The sequence below is a fragment of the Vidua macroura genome, chromosome 20 (assembly GCF_024509145.1).
Source record: "Vidua macroura isolate BioBank_ID:100142 chromosome 20, ASM2450914v1, whole genome shotgun sequence".
NCBI classification, from domain to species: Eukaryota; Metazoa; Chordata; class Aves; order Passeriformes; family Viduidae; genus Vidua; species Vidua macroura.
Window position 1 is genome coordinate 6318506 of NC_071590.1, and position 16623 is coordinate 6335128.

The window sequence follows — 16623 nt, forward strand, 5'->3', positions numbered from 1 at the left end:
GGGGGGCCGCCGCAGCCCGGCCCCGCCGCCTCCCTCCCGGCCCGGCCCCATCGCCGCTGCCCCGCCCGGAGCATCCCCTGCGGGGCGTGCAGAGCCCCCAGCCCGCGGGGAAGGAAGGACGAGCCCCGTCCGGCTGCGGCTTCCTCCGCAAGCCCTGCCTCGGTGCACGGTGCCCGCCCCCGGCCCTCCCCCGGCTCTCCCCGCTCCGAGCGCCCCGAGCCGGCCGGGCCGAGCCGAGCCGAGCCGAGCCGCGCCGCCTCCGCGGGAGCCCCCTGAGCGCAACAGTTGCCCCCGAGCCGCGGCCACCGCCCCTCGCGCCCGGGGGACGCCCGGGGGAGCCCCTCGGCACCGGGAGGAGGCTGCGCGGAGGAGCCGCCGCCGCTTCGCTGAGGCAGCGCCGCTCGCAGCGCCCGGAGCTGCCCGGAGCTGCCGGGATCCGGCGGTTCTGCCTCTGCCGGCGATGGAGCGGAGCGGAGGGGCCGAGCCGCGGCTCCTCCCGGCCGGGCGCAGCCGCCCCATCCTCCGCCTGCGGGAGCGGAGCCGCCCCGCCGCCGGGCAGCGAGCCCTCTGCTGAGCCCCCCCCGAGCCCATCCCGCATCCCCGACCCCCTCCCGGGCATCCTCGGAACCTCCCGCTCATCCCACCCCTTTGTGCATCCCCCAGACCCCTTTGTGCAGCCCCCACCCCTTTGTGCTGTGCCCCCCTTGTGCCCCCCCAGCCTCGCCACCCCCTTGCATGCGGCGCCCGGGCTGCGGGAGCCGCTGGCCATGGGCACGAAGCAGACCAAGGGCTGCCAGCCGGGCAGCGCCGGGGAGAGCCCCCCGGGCCACCACCGCAAGAAGGTGGCCCCCAGGGAAAGGGGGGATTTCCTGGCTTCCCTCGTGGCGAAGTCCGGCGAGAAGTTCGGCAAGGGCGCTGGCCCCAGCTTGCCCCCGTACCACCGGCGGATCTGCATGATCCAGGACATGCTGCTGCTGGTCAAGCAGGGCAAGCAGGAGGAGGCCACCGAGCTGCTGAAGAACCTGCGGCAGGTGAGGATGGGCGGTTTTCTCCGGGGGAAGGGCGGGGGGCTGCGCTGGGGAAAAGCTGAAGAGCAACTTGTGCTGCTTTTGGTGGCAAACAGGGGCCACGCTCCGCTTTTGCGGCTCTGACTCGCGTGGCGCAATTTTGGGGAAGTGGCTGAGGAGCTGCAGGGTGGTCAGGGTGTCAGAGAGGGGGAAATACCCCCAGGGAGGTGCTTTGCGTTGTCTGCAGCGAGCAAACGCTGCCGGGTATTTTTTCCCCCTTTCCCTTCCTTGCTGGCGCTGGTGGCTCTGGGGTTTGCAGCCTACTCAAAAGTGGTTCCCACTCAACTTTCCAAAAGTTTGGTGTTTCAAGCAGCTCCGTAAAAGCGCCGAGGCAATTGGAGCTGGCAGCTTTTGAGAATCAGCTCTTTTCTTGCTGGCTCAGAAATACCCAGAGCTGGCAGCGTTGTTTTTTATCTTTTTGGCGCACAATCGCCTGGTGGAGTTTTGCTGGTGTCGACTGAGGCTGGCAGAAACGAGACGCTCTAGGGGAGTGGGGAATTAATTGTAGGGAGCCCGAGACCTTTTGCCTTGAAAAATCTGTTTGAGCTGGGCATTAGGTGGGAAGCAACAGAACGGAAAGTTGTGTGAGCAAACAGAAAAGCAAATTAGCATTTAATCTTTTCTGCTGATAGGTGCTGATAAAAACACCCGAGTGCTCTGGGCGTTTTCAAGGCTCTGGGGTGCGCAGGGCTTTGAGGAGCAGCGAGTTTTCCATGCAAACCTAAAGCAGATCCATCTTCCAGCTCGGGTTTTCTCCCTCGGCTGTTCGGTGTAACCAGTTCTGCCAGCCGGGGAAAAGTTGTTCAGATCTCTGCTGGGCATGGGGAGCTGCTCTCTTGCCCTATAGTCTGTCCATGGGACTGGTCCAGTCTGGTTTTCTTTTGGGATTTTGTGTTTGGGGTTTGCTGCTAGCGTTTTTTTTTTTCTTTTTTTCTTTTTTTTTTCTTTTTTTTTTTCTTTTTTTTTTTTTTTTGCTGATGGCATTTCCTCCCCCCCCATTTTCTGGTCCAGGTAACTTTTCAGCGAGTGGATGTGTTGTCTGGGGCATGTCCCCATTCAGCCCACTTCCATCTCTCCCTCTGCCCTGCAGGTTTAGGGTTGTGTTTAGAGCAACCCAGCTGAGAAAACTGAACTGTTTCATATCATTTGTGTTTTTTTATAGAAAACTCTCCCCACTTTCCACTTTGGGATAAAATACTTTTCCTGAGATGAGTGAGCTGCCTCTCTGGGAGTTGGGGGTGGAATTCCTTGGGACAGTGACCTCTCCATTTGGGATCTGTGGGACCGTGGCAGCAGATCAGAGCCCAAATGTTGCACCCTCTCAGCCACGCCAAACCTTTATCGTTGTCGCAGCCCATTGGAGCTGGCAGAAGGGCAGGTGCTAATTTTAGAGGGTGTTTATCTCAAACACCTCCCCAAAAAATAAATCTTGGGGCCTGCAAAGTGCCAGGAATCGCTCTCACGTTCTCCCTGGCTCCAGACTGGTTTTTCTCAGCGATGCTCAGGTCTGTCCTCACTCTCTGTGCAGAGTGAGGGAGCTGGGATGTGTCACCGTGGATGCCCTAATGACAAACCTGACCACGGGGGAACCCTCTCATCTCGCTGGAGATTGGGAAGAAAAAGCTAAAAATTAATCTTAAACTGCTGGGGGAAGCAAGGAACCTGTTACAGTCAGGTGCATCTCTGGCAGTGAGTGTCTCTGAAGAGCTTGCTCTGATAAATATATATCTTAGAGTGTCAAAACAGAGAACTCTTTGTCCTAGATACTGTAATAGACTCCAAGCAGGTTTTTAATGAGGTGATATTAATCCCTGCCTCCAGGGAGGGAATGTGGGATGCCCCACTGAACAAATCCTGGCTGTTCTGGGGTTTTCCAGCAGCTGGATTTTGGGAGGGGATGTTTTAGGAGGGCACTGGTGGCTCCAAGGGACCACTTGGGTTGTTCCCACTCCAGCAGGAGCCTTCCAGAGCTGAGTTCTTGGAGTGTCTCAGCCTGAAAGTGCGGATTTGGGGAGAAGGATGAGCTTCCCCCTGTGGAAAGGGGTGGATGGATGAGCCTGGTGGGGCAGAGACTTTTCCCTGAGCCATTTTTAGGGTGCCCCCTGCAGAGGGACTGTGCTCCATGTCGGTGCTGCTGTAAAATTGGGCATTTTCCAGCAAAATTGGGGTTTTCCCAGCAAACCCAGTGACCTGGTGCCCAGCTCTCAGCAGAGATTTTTTTAAATCCCAGGCATTTAGGTCACTGGGAGCCTTTCCACTGACTTCAGCGGGCTTTGAAGCCAGCCCAGCGTGCTGCTGAGGGGTGGGTGACAGCATCCCTGCCCTTGGAGAGGCTCCACAATTTATTTTTTTGGAGCAGGATGAGTACATTGCCAGAGCACAAAATCTTTGTTTTATAGGCCAACGTGCCATAACACCCTGCCCTACCCATCCACTGCAAGACAAGGTTTGGGGGGCTTTTTTTGCTCCCACAAAAAGTGTGTTTGATAATCAGGGCAGGGCTGCAATCCTGTATTTTAAACCTGCTGGAGCAGGTCCTGCCCTTCCAGCCCCACCACTGGCACCAATGTCCACTGTGGCCTTTGCATTCCACCCATTTATTTAGAATTTATTTAGAATTTATCCATCCTTCTCCCTCCCCTGAGGTGGGAGCGATGCTGCTTTCCTTACAGGCTCCTGTAAGGATTAATTTGTGTTTCTGGGAATGCCTGGAGGTTGCAAACAGCTATAAAATACTGAGATACAAAGTGATTTTTTGTTTGTTTGTTTAAAAATATAAAAAGCGTGGAGAGCGGACAGACTTTGCTTCCTCAGAGAGGTCAGCAGTGGTCTCTGCTGTGGAGGCAATTTGATCCCACTGCCTGCCCCCAAAATAACACTCCTGTTATTCCTGCTGCCAGCAGCCATTCCAGAGGGTTTGTGCTCCTCTGGCACAGCCAGGCTAATTTAACACTGAGCTCCTGAGACACAGAATACTCATTTCTTTTTCCTTCTTTCTGTTCTGGAGCCCAAACCCCACACTGCAAAACTCAAATCCCCCAAATCCCAACGAGTGCCTGCTGCTCTCCTTGGCTGAGGTGTTTTCCCTCACGGTGCTGCAGGGAGGGTGCCTTTGGCATAAATGCAGTGGCAAGACACTGAAATCATTAACATTTGACTTAGGCTCGTGTTTGGGGTTGCCAAAGGCTTGCTAGTCACCTGGAGGGAGCTGCTGGCCTTCCATGGAAGTAATTCCTGCGTGGAATAACTTGGAATTTACCTGCCATGATGTGACTTCCCAAGTTTACCTGGCAGCATCTTCTCTGCTTTCCAACAAGGAGCTGCTGCAGGGAGAGGCTAAAAAATGAATTTATTCAAAGGTGTCCAGCACTTGGGAGATGGGATTCCATTCTCAGACCCTCGCTCCATCCACATGGGAGAATCCCAGCTCCACTATTCCCAGTACCACCAGTTGCAGAGCAAGGATAGGTTTTAATGCTACAGAGCGTGGCACTTTTTATTTTTTACTCTTTTATTTTCTCCCCCGTACTCTTTGAGTTTCAGTGGTTAAGGCAGCCAAGCGCTGTCAGTATATTAAATTCTGGGAGTGTCTCTCCTGCTGGGGAGAGGATTTGTAAAACAAAGCATGTTTTCCTCCTCCCTGCTGCCAAAGGATCGCTTTTCCCAGGCGAGATGGGGAAGCGCTTCCCAGCACATTACGTTGCACTCAAGGAATTTGCCATTGGTTATGGCTCGACGTGGAGCTTTTGCTGCTGTTCTGGGGCTGGTGGGAGAGGGGAGGAGGAGGAGGAGGAGGAATCCAGCAGATCTGAGCATCATCTGCACAGGGCAGGTGAGCAGCAGTTCCAGGAATTAAATGGGGAAAGGGGGGAAAGAAAGCAAAGTATGGCAATAAATGCCTGGGTGTGGCCAGAAGGCAAATGCCAAGGTCCAAGGTGTGGCACCACTTGCAAGGTGGATTCTCTGCCGTGCCAGCCTGGGGTGGGCATTGCCAGGGTGTGGAGGGCAGGGGAGAGGGCCCCAGATGGGCAAAAACACCACAAAAAATCCCATTTGCAGGAAAGGGCTGGGAGCAAACGTGCCCTGTGCCCACCAGACGTGCCCTGTGCCCACCAAATATTGCAGACCCTGTGGCAGCCCCTCCTGGCTGTGGTCCAGCCTGGGATCCCTGGGGTTTATCCCACAAACATCCCCTGCTGTGGGTGCAGCTGTGCCCCTGCCCCAGCCCAGGGGGATTTTCCAGCCAGAGGTTGTGGGGAATGAGACATGACCTGAGCAGCCTGGGAACTGTGTGGCACAGGGATGTTTAATTAATTAATTAGTGATGAGTATCTTCATTGCAAGAGGGGCTTGATCGGTGGGGATAGTAAAACACACACAAAAAAAAAAAGTTACAAATACTGCTGGAGGCAGCTCACTTTGTGACTTCCTCCTTGAGACACAAGAGCAGAGAAGAAAATGCAAACATTTGTGGCTGGACTCTGTGCTTACTGCTGGCCCTGTGCACCCCAGCCATGGGGCAGCATTCCCACGGAAGCCACGCCGTGCTCCAGGAATGCTGGAGGAGCTCAGCACGGCTGTGTTTGCCCCACAAGTGAACACCTGGTCCCTCCTCCTGCGTGCTCAGAGCAGCAGGTGCACCAGAGGTGACCCAGCCTGGGGTCTCTGCGCTCCTCCCAGCCTGTGGCTGCCAGCAGAGGACAGGGATCAGGAATTCTGCAGGTTTGGGATGGTTCTTGCTCAAGTGGGAGCTGCTGGGGCTGAGGGAGGGCCCTGCCCTGGCTGCAGCAGGGCCCCCAGGGTGGAAGTTGGGTAACCCTGCTCTGAGTGGGGTGGCTTTGGGATGAACCCTCATTTCCTCTGCCTCCAGCTGCTGCTGAAACCCCACCAGGGCTCCCCGCAATGCTTTTTAACCCTTAGGCTGCTGGAGGCGTTGACAACAAATATCTCTGATATTTGGGGTGTTTCCTGCCCCAAAAAGGGTTTCTGGTGCTCCCCAAACCCTGCCCTGCTGTAAGATGCTCCCTCACTTTGCCTGCTTCCCATCCTTCTGCTCCTTTTCCATCCCCTGTGGGATTTGCAGGTGGATGTGCAGGCACAGGATGGGATTTAATGATCCCCCTGGAAGGTGGCTGCTGCTGCTCCTCCTGGGGGAAATGTGGTTTTGGGGGGAGAGGAAGGCCGGGAGAGGTGGGATGTGATAGAGAGTGGGAGCTGGGCTGGGTTAGGCTGGGCTGGGTTAGGCTGGGCTGGGCTGTGTGCTGTGGGCATCTGGAACAGGATCAGGTCCTGCCTGTGCCCTCACTGCAGACAGAAACCTCCCAGCTGGCAGAAGTTAATGGTTGTTGTTCCACCTCAGCCCCCGTTCAGCACTTTCTCTGTTATATAATAGCAGGAATGTGTCTTTTTTCCCCCCCAGGCTCTGCTGTTTTCACACCTGATGTGAAATGCAGCAGCTCGGGGCTGCAGACAGCCTGGCATACACCTTTTTTTTTTTTTTTTCCCCTCTCTTTTCCTTTTTATCTTGCTTCAGCCTGTGAAAGCCCGGAGTGTGAGGATGTCTGCTGTCCCTGGCAGCGTGGGTGTGCAGGCACAGCCCTCCCTGCACATCCCAGCGCTGGCATGGGGCTGTGCTCTGTGCAGGGAGCAGGAACGGGGGTGACGCTCCTGAAATTCAGTGTATTGGAGCCTCAGTGTTTGATGTGTTGGGGGATTTGTGGCTGTGGCCTTCTCTTAGCTAAGGGAGGTGGTTGTACATTAATATTCATTTCATTCTCCTGCAAGCGATGTGGAATTTTTTTTAGTATTCAACATCTTCAGGTCCTGGCCAGATGCCTGATATGATTTAATGCCTGATTCTGTTTCTCTTTCTGTGTGTATGTGTCTCAGCCTCCTTCTCTTTCAAATTCTGGAGAAAAGATCACTGCATGGTAAATTTAATCTTGCCTGTAAAAGGAAAAGCAAATTGTCCATTCCATTCCTCTCCAGGCCAAAGGTTTTAGCTCCAATTACTCCTGGCTCTGACCTTGCTGCTGGAGAGCAGGAACTGCTTGGAGCTTTCCAGCATTCTCAGATCTTTTCAAGACTCTTTATCTTTCAGACTTGGTGTCTTTCAAAGTCAGAGGCACTTCCTCTGTGCAAGGCTTTGAGCTCTGGAGAGCCTGGACACGCAGCAGAGCCGAGGGGAGGGAGCTGCCTTTTCCTCCTGCCTTTGGGTATCTCAGTGGATATCTCATCCCTCAGGGCCTCTTTATATCACAATAATCTTCCCAGAGTCCTGGCTGTCCTGCTTTGCAGGGCAGGACTCGGGGTTGGTATTGGTGGGGGAATTTCTTTACGAGATCTTTCTGCCTTTTCCAGTGGTTCCAAAGTCCTTGTTGGCCCATGGGGGTTTTCCTTGAGGTCTGCTCCTCCCCAGCCCTGGATCCGGCTGCTGGCTGCTGATTTCAGTCCCTGAGTGTCCCCTTTGCCTGTGAGACTGATTTCTGAGTCCAGTTCCAGCTTCCCAGTCCAGCTCCTGCTCCCACTGGTGCTGCCCATTCCCAGAAGCTCCCAGGGCTGCATTTGGAGGAGGTTTCAGCGAGGCCCTGCCCAGCACAATGTTGGTTGCAGTTCTAACAGCAGTGGTGTGGAAACGAAGGCTGGTTAATTAAAGGAGAGGCCAACCAGCAGGTGTGTGGAAATGAAGGTTGGTTAATTAAAGGAGAGGCTGACCAGACAGCCTGGAGCAGGAGCAGGGTGTTTTGGAGGATGGGGATTTGTGTGCTGGGTTTTTCAGCTCCTTGCTTTCTGTTTAGGCACAGAAAGTGAGGAGATGGGTGTTAGGGACGGGAGCTGCAGCTCTGTTTTCACCCTCCAGCATGCAAAGCACACCGAGGTGAGCGAGCTCTGTCCCTTCCTCCCACTCCAAGGACGAGCTTGGAAAACACGAGACTAAAACCTCTTTGAACAGTTCCTGTGCCTTCACCTCCCTTTGTGCAGAGATTCCCTGGGTTTGCCTGGTGGAAGAGCACAGGGCTTTGAGCCAGGAGCCCCAGTCCCATGGCTGGGAAATTCCCAGAGCATCCTCTTCCCCTTTCCCAGGGGATGAGCCCACTCTGGGGCTGGGAGCAGATAATTCCTGCCTTGTTCTGCAGGGCTGTTCCTTCTCCCCCACCCTCCCCAAGGCCAGGATCTTGGCACAGCAGTGAAATCCCAGCAGGGGAAAGCAAAAGGCTGCTGAGGAAGGAGAGCAGACTGCGGTGGGAAATGGTTGTTTTGGCTGGGGATGTGCTGAGGGTTTTTCCTGGGACACCTCTGTCCTGTTCCCACCCTGCCTGCAGAGCTGCTGGAGGAGCACAGAGCTCCTGGAGGGGGCAGCTTTGGGATTTGGGGCATCCCCACCCCCAGTGGGAAGTGGGATACAGGGGGGGGGGGTTTGGACCTCAGTCAAAGAACCCCAATTCCCTGCACAAGGATGAACTGAAGCTGCTGCAGCCTCTGCCCCAGGTTTGGTTGGTGTTGAACAAACCCCAGCTCCTGGTTCAGCCTGAGCTCCCCAAAATCAGAGCAGAGGAGCCCAAATCTCTGCAGAAACAGGACCCAAACCTCACCAAACAGCCCCAAAGCCTTGGTTCATCCCAGAACCCCTCCATTTATTTCCATTTGGATACAGTTCTCCCCTCTCCAGAAAGGATTTGAGGGAAATCTTGCTCCCAAATGTCTCTGTGGACTTCCTGGGCTTGCAGAGAAACAATTTGGGATGAGATTGTGAATGATCTACACTCATTATTTACATCAAATCATGCAGGATTGGGTTAAATCTTGATTTAAGCAGCCCTTTTTTTGTGTGTGGTTAGGATTTTTTTGGGGGGGGTCATTCTATAAGAAAGAGGATGTTTTCCTGTTTGGTTGTAAAAAGCTGCTTCTGCTTGGTGTAATTGGATACTTCCTTTTCTGAGGAGGGAGCCTGGTGTATCTGGGGACATTTATTTAGGCAGCTGTGTGGCTGGGTGAGGAATTTTGTGTGGTTTTATTCTGGTGGGAAATGGTGAATTTGGGGTTTACAGGATTGATTTATTGATTGATCCTTTTGTATTTCTGCCTCGAGTTACAGGGAAATGAAAGCAAGTTTAAAGAGCAGAAAAGTGGGTTTTAATGTTTTTTGATCAGTTAATACACTCAAAATATGCTGGATAAGAAAGCAGACAAAGTAAATGTCTCGAAACAGATTTTGCATTTAAAACTGGTTGATTCATTAAGTGGAGTATTAAATTGTGCATCATGAATTACACTTCTGGTCACCATAATTACAGATCTTGGTCTCTCAGGTTGAAGTTTTAGTTGCAGATTGGAAAATATGCATTTCTCCTTTGTCCTCCTGAGTTTTTTCATTGACTTGCTGAAATTCAGTGTTAAACTGGAATAAGTGTATTAAAATCCTTGAAATTGGATCAGACCCTTAAGATCACGGAGCCAAACATTTGAATTAACTGAAATTAAGATGTTTTCTTTGTCCTTGTGAGAGAACCAAACTCTCCCCAAAGCCATGTTTGCACTTCACTCTTTTCTGGTTGTTTTTATCACTGACTTCCCTAAAATCATTGGCAGCCATGTCCTGCCTACCTGGGCTAACAGGAGCTAAAATTTAAAATTAAATGTTTTTTAAATTCTTCAATTTTAAAATTAAAGCCTGACCAGAGGTTGGCATCAAATTGCTGGTTTGAAATCTGGGTGGTTTGAAGTAAACATATTTAATGCTTAAAGCTATTTTATAGAGCAGCATTAATTGAATTTTAATATCACTGAATTGAATCCTTGGGCAGCTCAGTCACTAATTCTTCCTTAACAAGTTTGGGCATTTTCTGGTGACTTTGATGAGCCCAAATCCTTTACTTTTGGGCTTTCTGGAGAGACTGAGCCAGCTGGGAGGATCCCACCTCCAGTTTGGAGGCACGTGCCAAGGTGGATCCTCAAAGGAGCATGCAAATTCCCTGGTGCCAGACAGGGAGGGAAGTTGCTGTGAAAGCCTCCAAGAAAGATTTTACCTTCCAACCTTCTTCAAATATCAAATACCAAACCCCAGCCCTCCTCTACCTGATGGTTCAAAATCTGATGCTGCAAATAAAACCACACAAGCATGGCATAAAACGTGGGAAAGGCTTCACATCTTCCCTTCATCCCCAAAACTGACTTTGCTGTGTTGATAGAAGCCAGGGCGAGGTTCCCAGCTCCCAGTGGTGCAGAGCACAGCACTGATTGAGTCTCAGGATGGGAAATGGGAGGCTTTTCAGCCACCCTGCAAAAAATGAGGGTAATTTGCCCGTGCTGATGGTCTCATCCGTTCCCTTCCCCGTTTTTCTGTGGGTGTTTGAAGAGGAAAGCCTCCTCTGAGCAGCTCCAAAATTGATGTTTTATTGTGTGTGTGCCACTCCCAGGCTCTCAGGCTGTTTAATGGGATCACAGGGTGCCTGTCCAGCCCAGCTGGGCTGTGTGTGCTGGCTTTGGAGGGGAATTCAGAGCATTCAGCAGGACCCTGCTGACTGCAGCTGTGGAGCTCTCCTGCTGAGTTTGGGGCTCTGCTTTTCATCCTCTCTGTGGATTAGAGGTGGAACCCTTCACCAGCTACCCCAAAACCACAGAGTGTCACCAGTGTGGGTGATTCAAAGAGGCTGCCTGGGCTTCAGGCTGGCAGAGGGGAGGTTTGGATGGGATGTTGGGAAGGAATTGTTCCCTGTGAGGGTGGGCAGGCCCTGGCACAGGGTGCCCAGAGAAGCTGTGGCTGTTCCATCCCTGGAAGTGTCCAAGGCCAGGTTGGAGCTCCCTGGTGTGTGGAAAGTCTCCCTGCCCATGGCAGAGGAGTGGGAATGGGATGAGCTTTAAGGTCCCTTCCAGCCCAAACTAGTCATTGCACAGATTTGTGGATTTGGGAAGGGGAAATGTGTCTCAAGTGGATGTGCACAACATCTCCTCTCCCACATCTCCTTTCTCAGTATAAAAATCCAGTCCTTTCCGTGGCATTCTTCTCTCTGCCTTGCTGCTTTAGAACAAAGGTGGCAGCAGCCCCAAGAGCTGCCAGGACTCCGGGTTTTCCTGGATTTTAGGATGTGTGCATCTCTGTAAAGGCCCTGGGTGCCTCGTAAACAACAGGGGCCGTGGGTGTGCGGCATCCAGCACGGCCCTGCTCCCACGTGGGGACAGCTGCTGGAGCTGTACCACTTCCAAGCAGGAATTCCTGGCATTTCTTGGCAGGGGAAAACGTCCCAAAGCTGACTTTCCAGTCCATGGCAGTGGTCATTCAGTGGAAAAGCTGAACTGTAAAACAGGAGCAGCTTTGGTGCTTCTGAGCTCTCCATGCACAGCTTGGTTTTCCCTCTGGTTTCCTCCCCGCCCCGTTGGTGGCCAGAGGAGGAGGATGGAGAATCTGGCACAGTGCAGGTGACAGAGTCAGCCTTGCACCAGTGCAAGTTTTGGCTGTGATAAACTTCTCCATCCTTTTTTAGATGTAAAGCAGTTCTCGGATGAGATAAACTCCCTGAAACGTGGTGAGGAATCTCTCTGCTTGGGGTGCTTTCATGTCTTGCCCATCAGCTGCTGTTCTCCACCAACACAAAGAAAATAAATCCTTTCCTGAAAGAAAATAAACCAGCTAAACTCTTTTCCTGAAAGATCTTTTTTTAAAAAAGACCTTTTAGCATTGCCGCATCACATAAATCAACTTTATTTTCCACAAGGACTCGTGTTTGCTTGTGTGCCCTCCCTTTGGAAGAGGGCAAAAATACAGGAGCCTGGAATATTCCCAAAGGCAGGAATACAGTGCCATTCCCACAGGCTGAGATCATTCCATTGATTGCAGGAGGATGGGAATGACATTGTGCAAAATCCTGGTGGGACCCAGCGCTGACCAAGCTCCCCGAGATGTTCCAGCCCTGACCCATCCCAGAGCCAGCAGGATGCTGGCTGTCCCACCAGAGAAATGCTGGAATCCCCATCCCTGCAGGGGTTTATGGGATGTGGGGACATGGTTTAGTGGTGGGTTAGTGGTCAGACTTGAGCTTTTCCACCCTAAATAATTCCAGGATTCTTTACCAGGAAAAAGCTTCCCTACTCCTCATTTTTCAGAGGGAATGGAGCAGAAGGGCTGAGCATCCCTCTGGCAAAGGGGAAGGGAAGCAGAGAATTCCCAAGAACAGGAATGAAGTGCACAGAAGTGGCAGGGCCACGAGTGGGGCTCGGAGCAGCTGCTCCTTATCTCTTCCTGAGCAGGCACATCAGGGAAGATAAAGTAAAAAGGGAAAAGATAACACAGATTGAGTCAGCCTGGCTCTCAGAGGGAGGTTTTTCCAACCTATTTACTTGTCACTGGTGATTTTAGACGAGCCTGTGGGTCTTCAGAGAAAACCAAGGTTTTTTTCTTCCTGTTTCATGCCTTGCAAAATGGAATCTTTCTTCCAGCCATGAATTTCTGTCATTTCTTGGCACGGGAAGAAGGTCCCAAGGCGGGTTTGGTGTCACTGTGTGCAAAAAGCCACCCCATGGCTCACCCACATCTCGTGTGTGTGAGGCTGGAGGTGTCTGATTCACCACCCACCAGTGCCTCCTCCACTTTAGAACCAGCTCAAAGTCTGTATTAGTCATGTTTTAATGATATTGAAATCAGCTGCTTGCGGCCGTTTGAGGAATTCCAGCCCGGGGTTGTGGATGTCTCGGTGGGACCGGAGCAGGGAAGGGGAGGCTCAGCACAATGAGCTCATCCTGGCTTTCCTCTTGCTCAGCTCATCATCCTGCATCAGGTTTCAGGGATTATTCAGCCCCGTGGTTGTATCTGGGAAACGAGATTAAGGACTTGGTGCTGTGTCCTGAAAGTTTCTGGGGCTCTTCTTCCTCTGCTGTTAACTTCAGGAGGAGCTGCTGGTGTAAAAAATATCTGGCTGTTTTGGAGTTGGAAAATCAATGTTCTGGGCTTGCAATGCTGGAACTGGGAGCAGGAGCTGCAAGCCACAGACTTTGTTCTGGCACCTGTGGGAATATCCTGTGGCCACAGCGTTCCATGGGATCCAGCTGAGTGTTCCCAGGAAGGCTCAGCCACCCTGGGGAAGCAGGAGGGATTAGCAGGGTGCTCTGTTACCCATGGCATTCCAGGCTTCTCCCTGGGGACACTCCCTGGGCTGGTGTCACATTGTGGGGAATGAAGGGAATATCCCAGGGATGCTTTGCTGATATTCCTGCTCTGGACCTGCTCCCTGCCTTGTTCCCGGGTGTCTTTTGGTCCTCACCCCAACAGGGCTGGGTAGAAGCCCCAGATGGAAGGAAGCTCCTGATCCTGCCCTGGGCTCTGCACAGCAGCTGTGACTCAGCAGTGGGAGCAGCAGCTTTGCCATGGATCCTCTCCTGCAAAGGGAGCTCCAGGCGTGGTTTCCATCACCCAGCTGGTGGCTCCTGCTCCTCCCTGGGGCCACAGATCCATCACAGGCTCCATTTCCCTGGCAGAAGCTCCCTGGGCCAAGGTGTGTTTTGTGTCTCCTGGCACCTCCACTGGGAAATGGAATATCAACAGCAGCAATTTAATGGCCCTGGCTGTCAAACAAAGCAGAAATATTCGGATTTTAGTGGAGGAGGGAGGTGGTTGGCACCTTTTATTGCTGAAAACAGGGTGTGTAGTGCCTGTCCCAGCAGGAGGGGTGTTCCTGCTTCTCCTTGCCTGCTGTGGGGGCCCTGTGGGTTTGGGGGTGCAGTGAGCAGCCCTTTCCCTCACAGGGGACCCAGACCCCACAGACAGGGCACAGCAGAAAAGCTGTTTATTACCTGTGTCTGTTCAGCACCCCCAGTGAAACCTGGGGAGGATTTATCTTCTCAGCCAAGCACAGAGGCTCTCAGGCCATCTTTGGGTTAATCTGTCACATCTCTGGGGCTCAGCAGCCACCACCCTCTGGCCTTTCTGGAGCCTGGTGTGTGGTGAAATAAAGAGAATTTTAGTGGCACTTACTGGAAATGTTTGCTGGCTCTGGAGGGCAGAGCACTCTCCATCAGCCCAGCCTGCATCCCCTGGGATCTCATTCCCTGATTTTGTGCAAAATGCTTCTTCCACTGCTCACTTGAGCTGCATCTCACTCTGGGCTGTCCCAGTCCCTCCCTGGGAAGGGAACTGGGTGGAGGGAAGAAATTTTGCTTAACAAAAACCTGCATGAAGCACTCTGCTAATCCAACCCCTCTGGCTCCGTTGGGATTTAAACATGTGCTTGTAGTTAATCAGGTATTTAAGTGGTTTTCTGACTTGGCAAGCCTGAGAGGAGATATCCCAGAGGAGAAGGAGGGCAGAGCCGTGGCCTCCCGGCTGAAAGGCTTTGGAAATGGGGATGCTGAGGGCAGCAATGCCAGTTTGGAGTGTGGATTTAATTTTCTGTGACTCAGTTTCTCCTTTTGTTCAGGGGGACACTCTCTGCAGGGAGCTGTGGGCATCAAAGGTGCCCCAAAAGGCAGTGGTTTGGTGAAACAGGATGAGTTGGGGTCGGTGTTTGTCAGGAAATGCACCTGAGCTGGCAGTGGAGGGCACAGGAAAGGTCCTGCCAGGGGCTGCTGAATTCCAGAACTGGAGAAGAGACACCCAGGGTGAGACCAGAGGGGTTGGGAAAGGATTTTAAGGGAAATCATCCCCCCTCACTCTTTGAAAAGCTGCTTGGGGAACTCCCAGCTCTGTGTGGGGCTGCTCAGGAGAGGTTTCATGGAGTGTGAGGAAGATTTTTCCCTTGGCTCATGGATTTCACCCCTGAGCAGGGAGGTTTTCCCACCTCGATCTGATTTTCTTGCTGGGTATTTCTGCTGGGATTGCTCTGGAATTTGTCTCCACAGAACCACCCAGCATCACAGCACTGATGTTATTTTGCAAAGTGTAGATTATTTAACCACACAATTTTTCTATTTATTTATTGATTTGACGTTGCTTTGAATCCCATTACAGGAATCTGCTTTATTAATGGACTTTGTCCATGCTCGAGATTAACTGGGGATGCTGGATTTGCAAATGAAAGAATTGCAATTCATGCTGTCCATATTAATTACTTGGGTGATGCTGGCTTCCTTGGGGAAACCTTTATTTTTATTCCACTCCTGTTGCTTAATCCAGAAAATGGGTTTGGTGCTGTGGGATTGGGTTGGTTTTTCTCCTATGCTGGAATTCCCTTTTAACAGTTGGGAAGGTAGTAAGTGGTTTCATGGAATAGGCTGTTCCTGAGGATAAATTTTAATGCAAAAAAGGGTCAGGGAGCTTTTATTTAAATGTTTCATTCAACCCTACTTCCTCCTCTTTGCTTTGTGCTAAAATCTCTCTCTATCTTGTTCCTTCTAAATCTTTACCTTACAAAATCTCCTAATTCCTGCAGTGACACTCAGCCAGATTCTTGTGCTGAGTATTTCCACTCTCTTTGCTGGTAAAAAACCAGGGCTATGCCTGGATTTTGGTATGTGCAGGTACTGCTATTGATCCAAACCCATTTTTTCCCTGTGCCCCTCCCAGCCAGACTCCTACAATGGTATAAATGCCTCCGCCCCCAAAAAAAAAAAAAAAGGTTTGGCATGATTTTATGGGAGTCAGCTGCAATTTGTTCACTTAAATTATCTTTTTGTCATGCTTGCATTATTCCACAGCAGCCAGTTTGGAGAGTTAATTGAATATTTGTGTCTCTCAAAGATGCCTTCAATTACTTCCATTGAATAACTCTGGGAGAGAGCTGTGTTGAGGAATCACTGATGCTTATTTTCTGTATCAGAAATATCTGAGGCTTTATTCCAGCACCTATTAAAGGATGCCAAAACATTCCTAGAGTCTCCCACCCCGAAATTCCATCCTTTTGAAGCAGAGTTTAGCATCCATTGAGCATTAACAATGCATCCCTCCATGGCTAATGCAATAATAATCAGCTCAGGGCTTGGAAGTGGGAGCAGCTTTCAGACAGCAGCTCTTGGGTTGCAGCCTCTCATTGTGTGTGCAGGAGTGGATTGATTTCTGCTGGGTCCAGGAGGCTTCCAGGTGAGGCAGGAACATCATTATTGATGCTGCAGGTTCTGGGGGATGCTGTGGGAGTGTTTCCCAGGGCTGGGCATCAAAACAACACCCCTGGATAGCTGTGGGCAATCCTCACCTCGGGATTTTTGGCTGCATTGATCAATTCCCCAAAATCATCAACTTTCTTTCTCCATTGTTGGATTACAACAGCTCTGCTGGCTGAGGAGGGCAAGGGGGCCATCAACAGCAACATTTTTGGAGTGGATAAAAAAGCAAATGTGTTGTTTCAGTGAGATTTGCAGTTCTTTCTGTTTCTGCCTGCTCCTGGGAACAGCAGGTCAGGATGGGCTCAGAGAGGGCTTTTTACCTGTTGTACATCTGGAGACTCACCCTGACCTCCTCCTGAAGCCCCTCATGGTGACAGCTGCTGGGTCAAGACAATAAATCCTGATTCCTTCCTAAGCAGAGCCTGGTTCACAATTAATGGCAGAGCTCATGCAGGGTTGTGTTAATTGTGAAGGGAGGGTAATTTGGGGAAGGTGCCTGGATTAGAGGAGTGAGAGGTGAGGACTCCCA

The 16623-nt window shown here is 51.7% G+C and overlaps 1 protein-coding gene across 1 annotated transcript in view; it reads left to right on the forward strand.

Moving 5' to 3' along the window:
- The first annotated feature begins 712 nt into the window (after positions 1 to 712).
- LRRC75A (leucine rich repeat containing 75A) overlaps positions 713 to 16623 on the forward strand; it is a 60357-nt gene continuing 44446 nt past the window's right edge. The window contains exon 1 of the mRNA XM_053995937.1: positions 713 to 1031. Within this exon, the coding sequence (XP_053851912.1) occupies positions 768 to 1031 (264 nt within the window). The 5' untranslated portion in view covers positions 713 to 767. The remainder of the gene's footprint in view (positions 1032 to 16623) is intronic.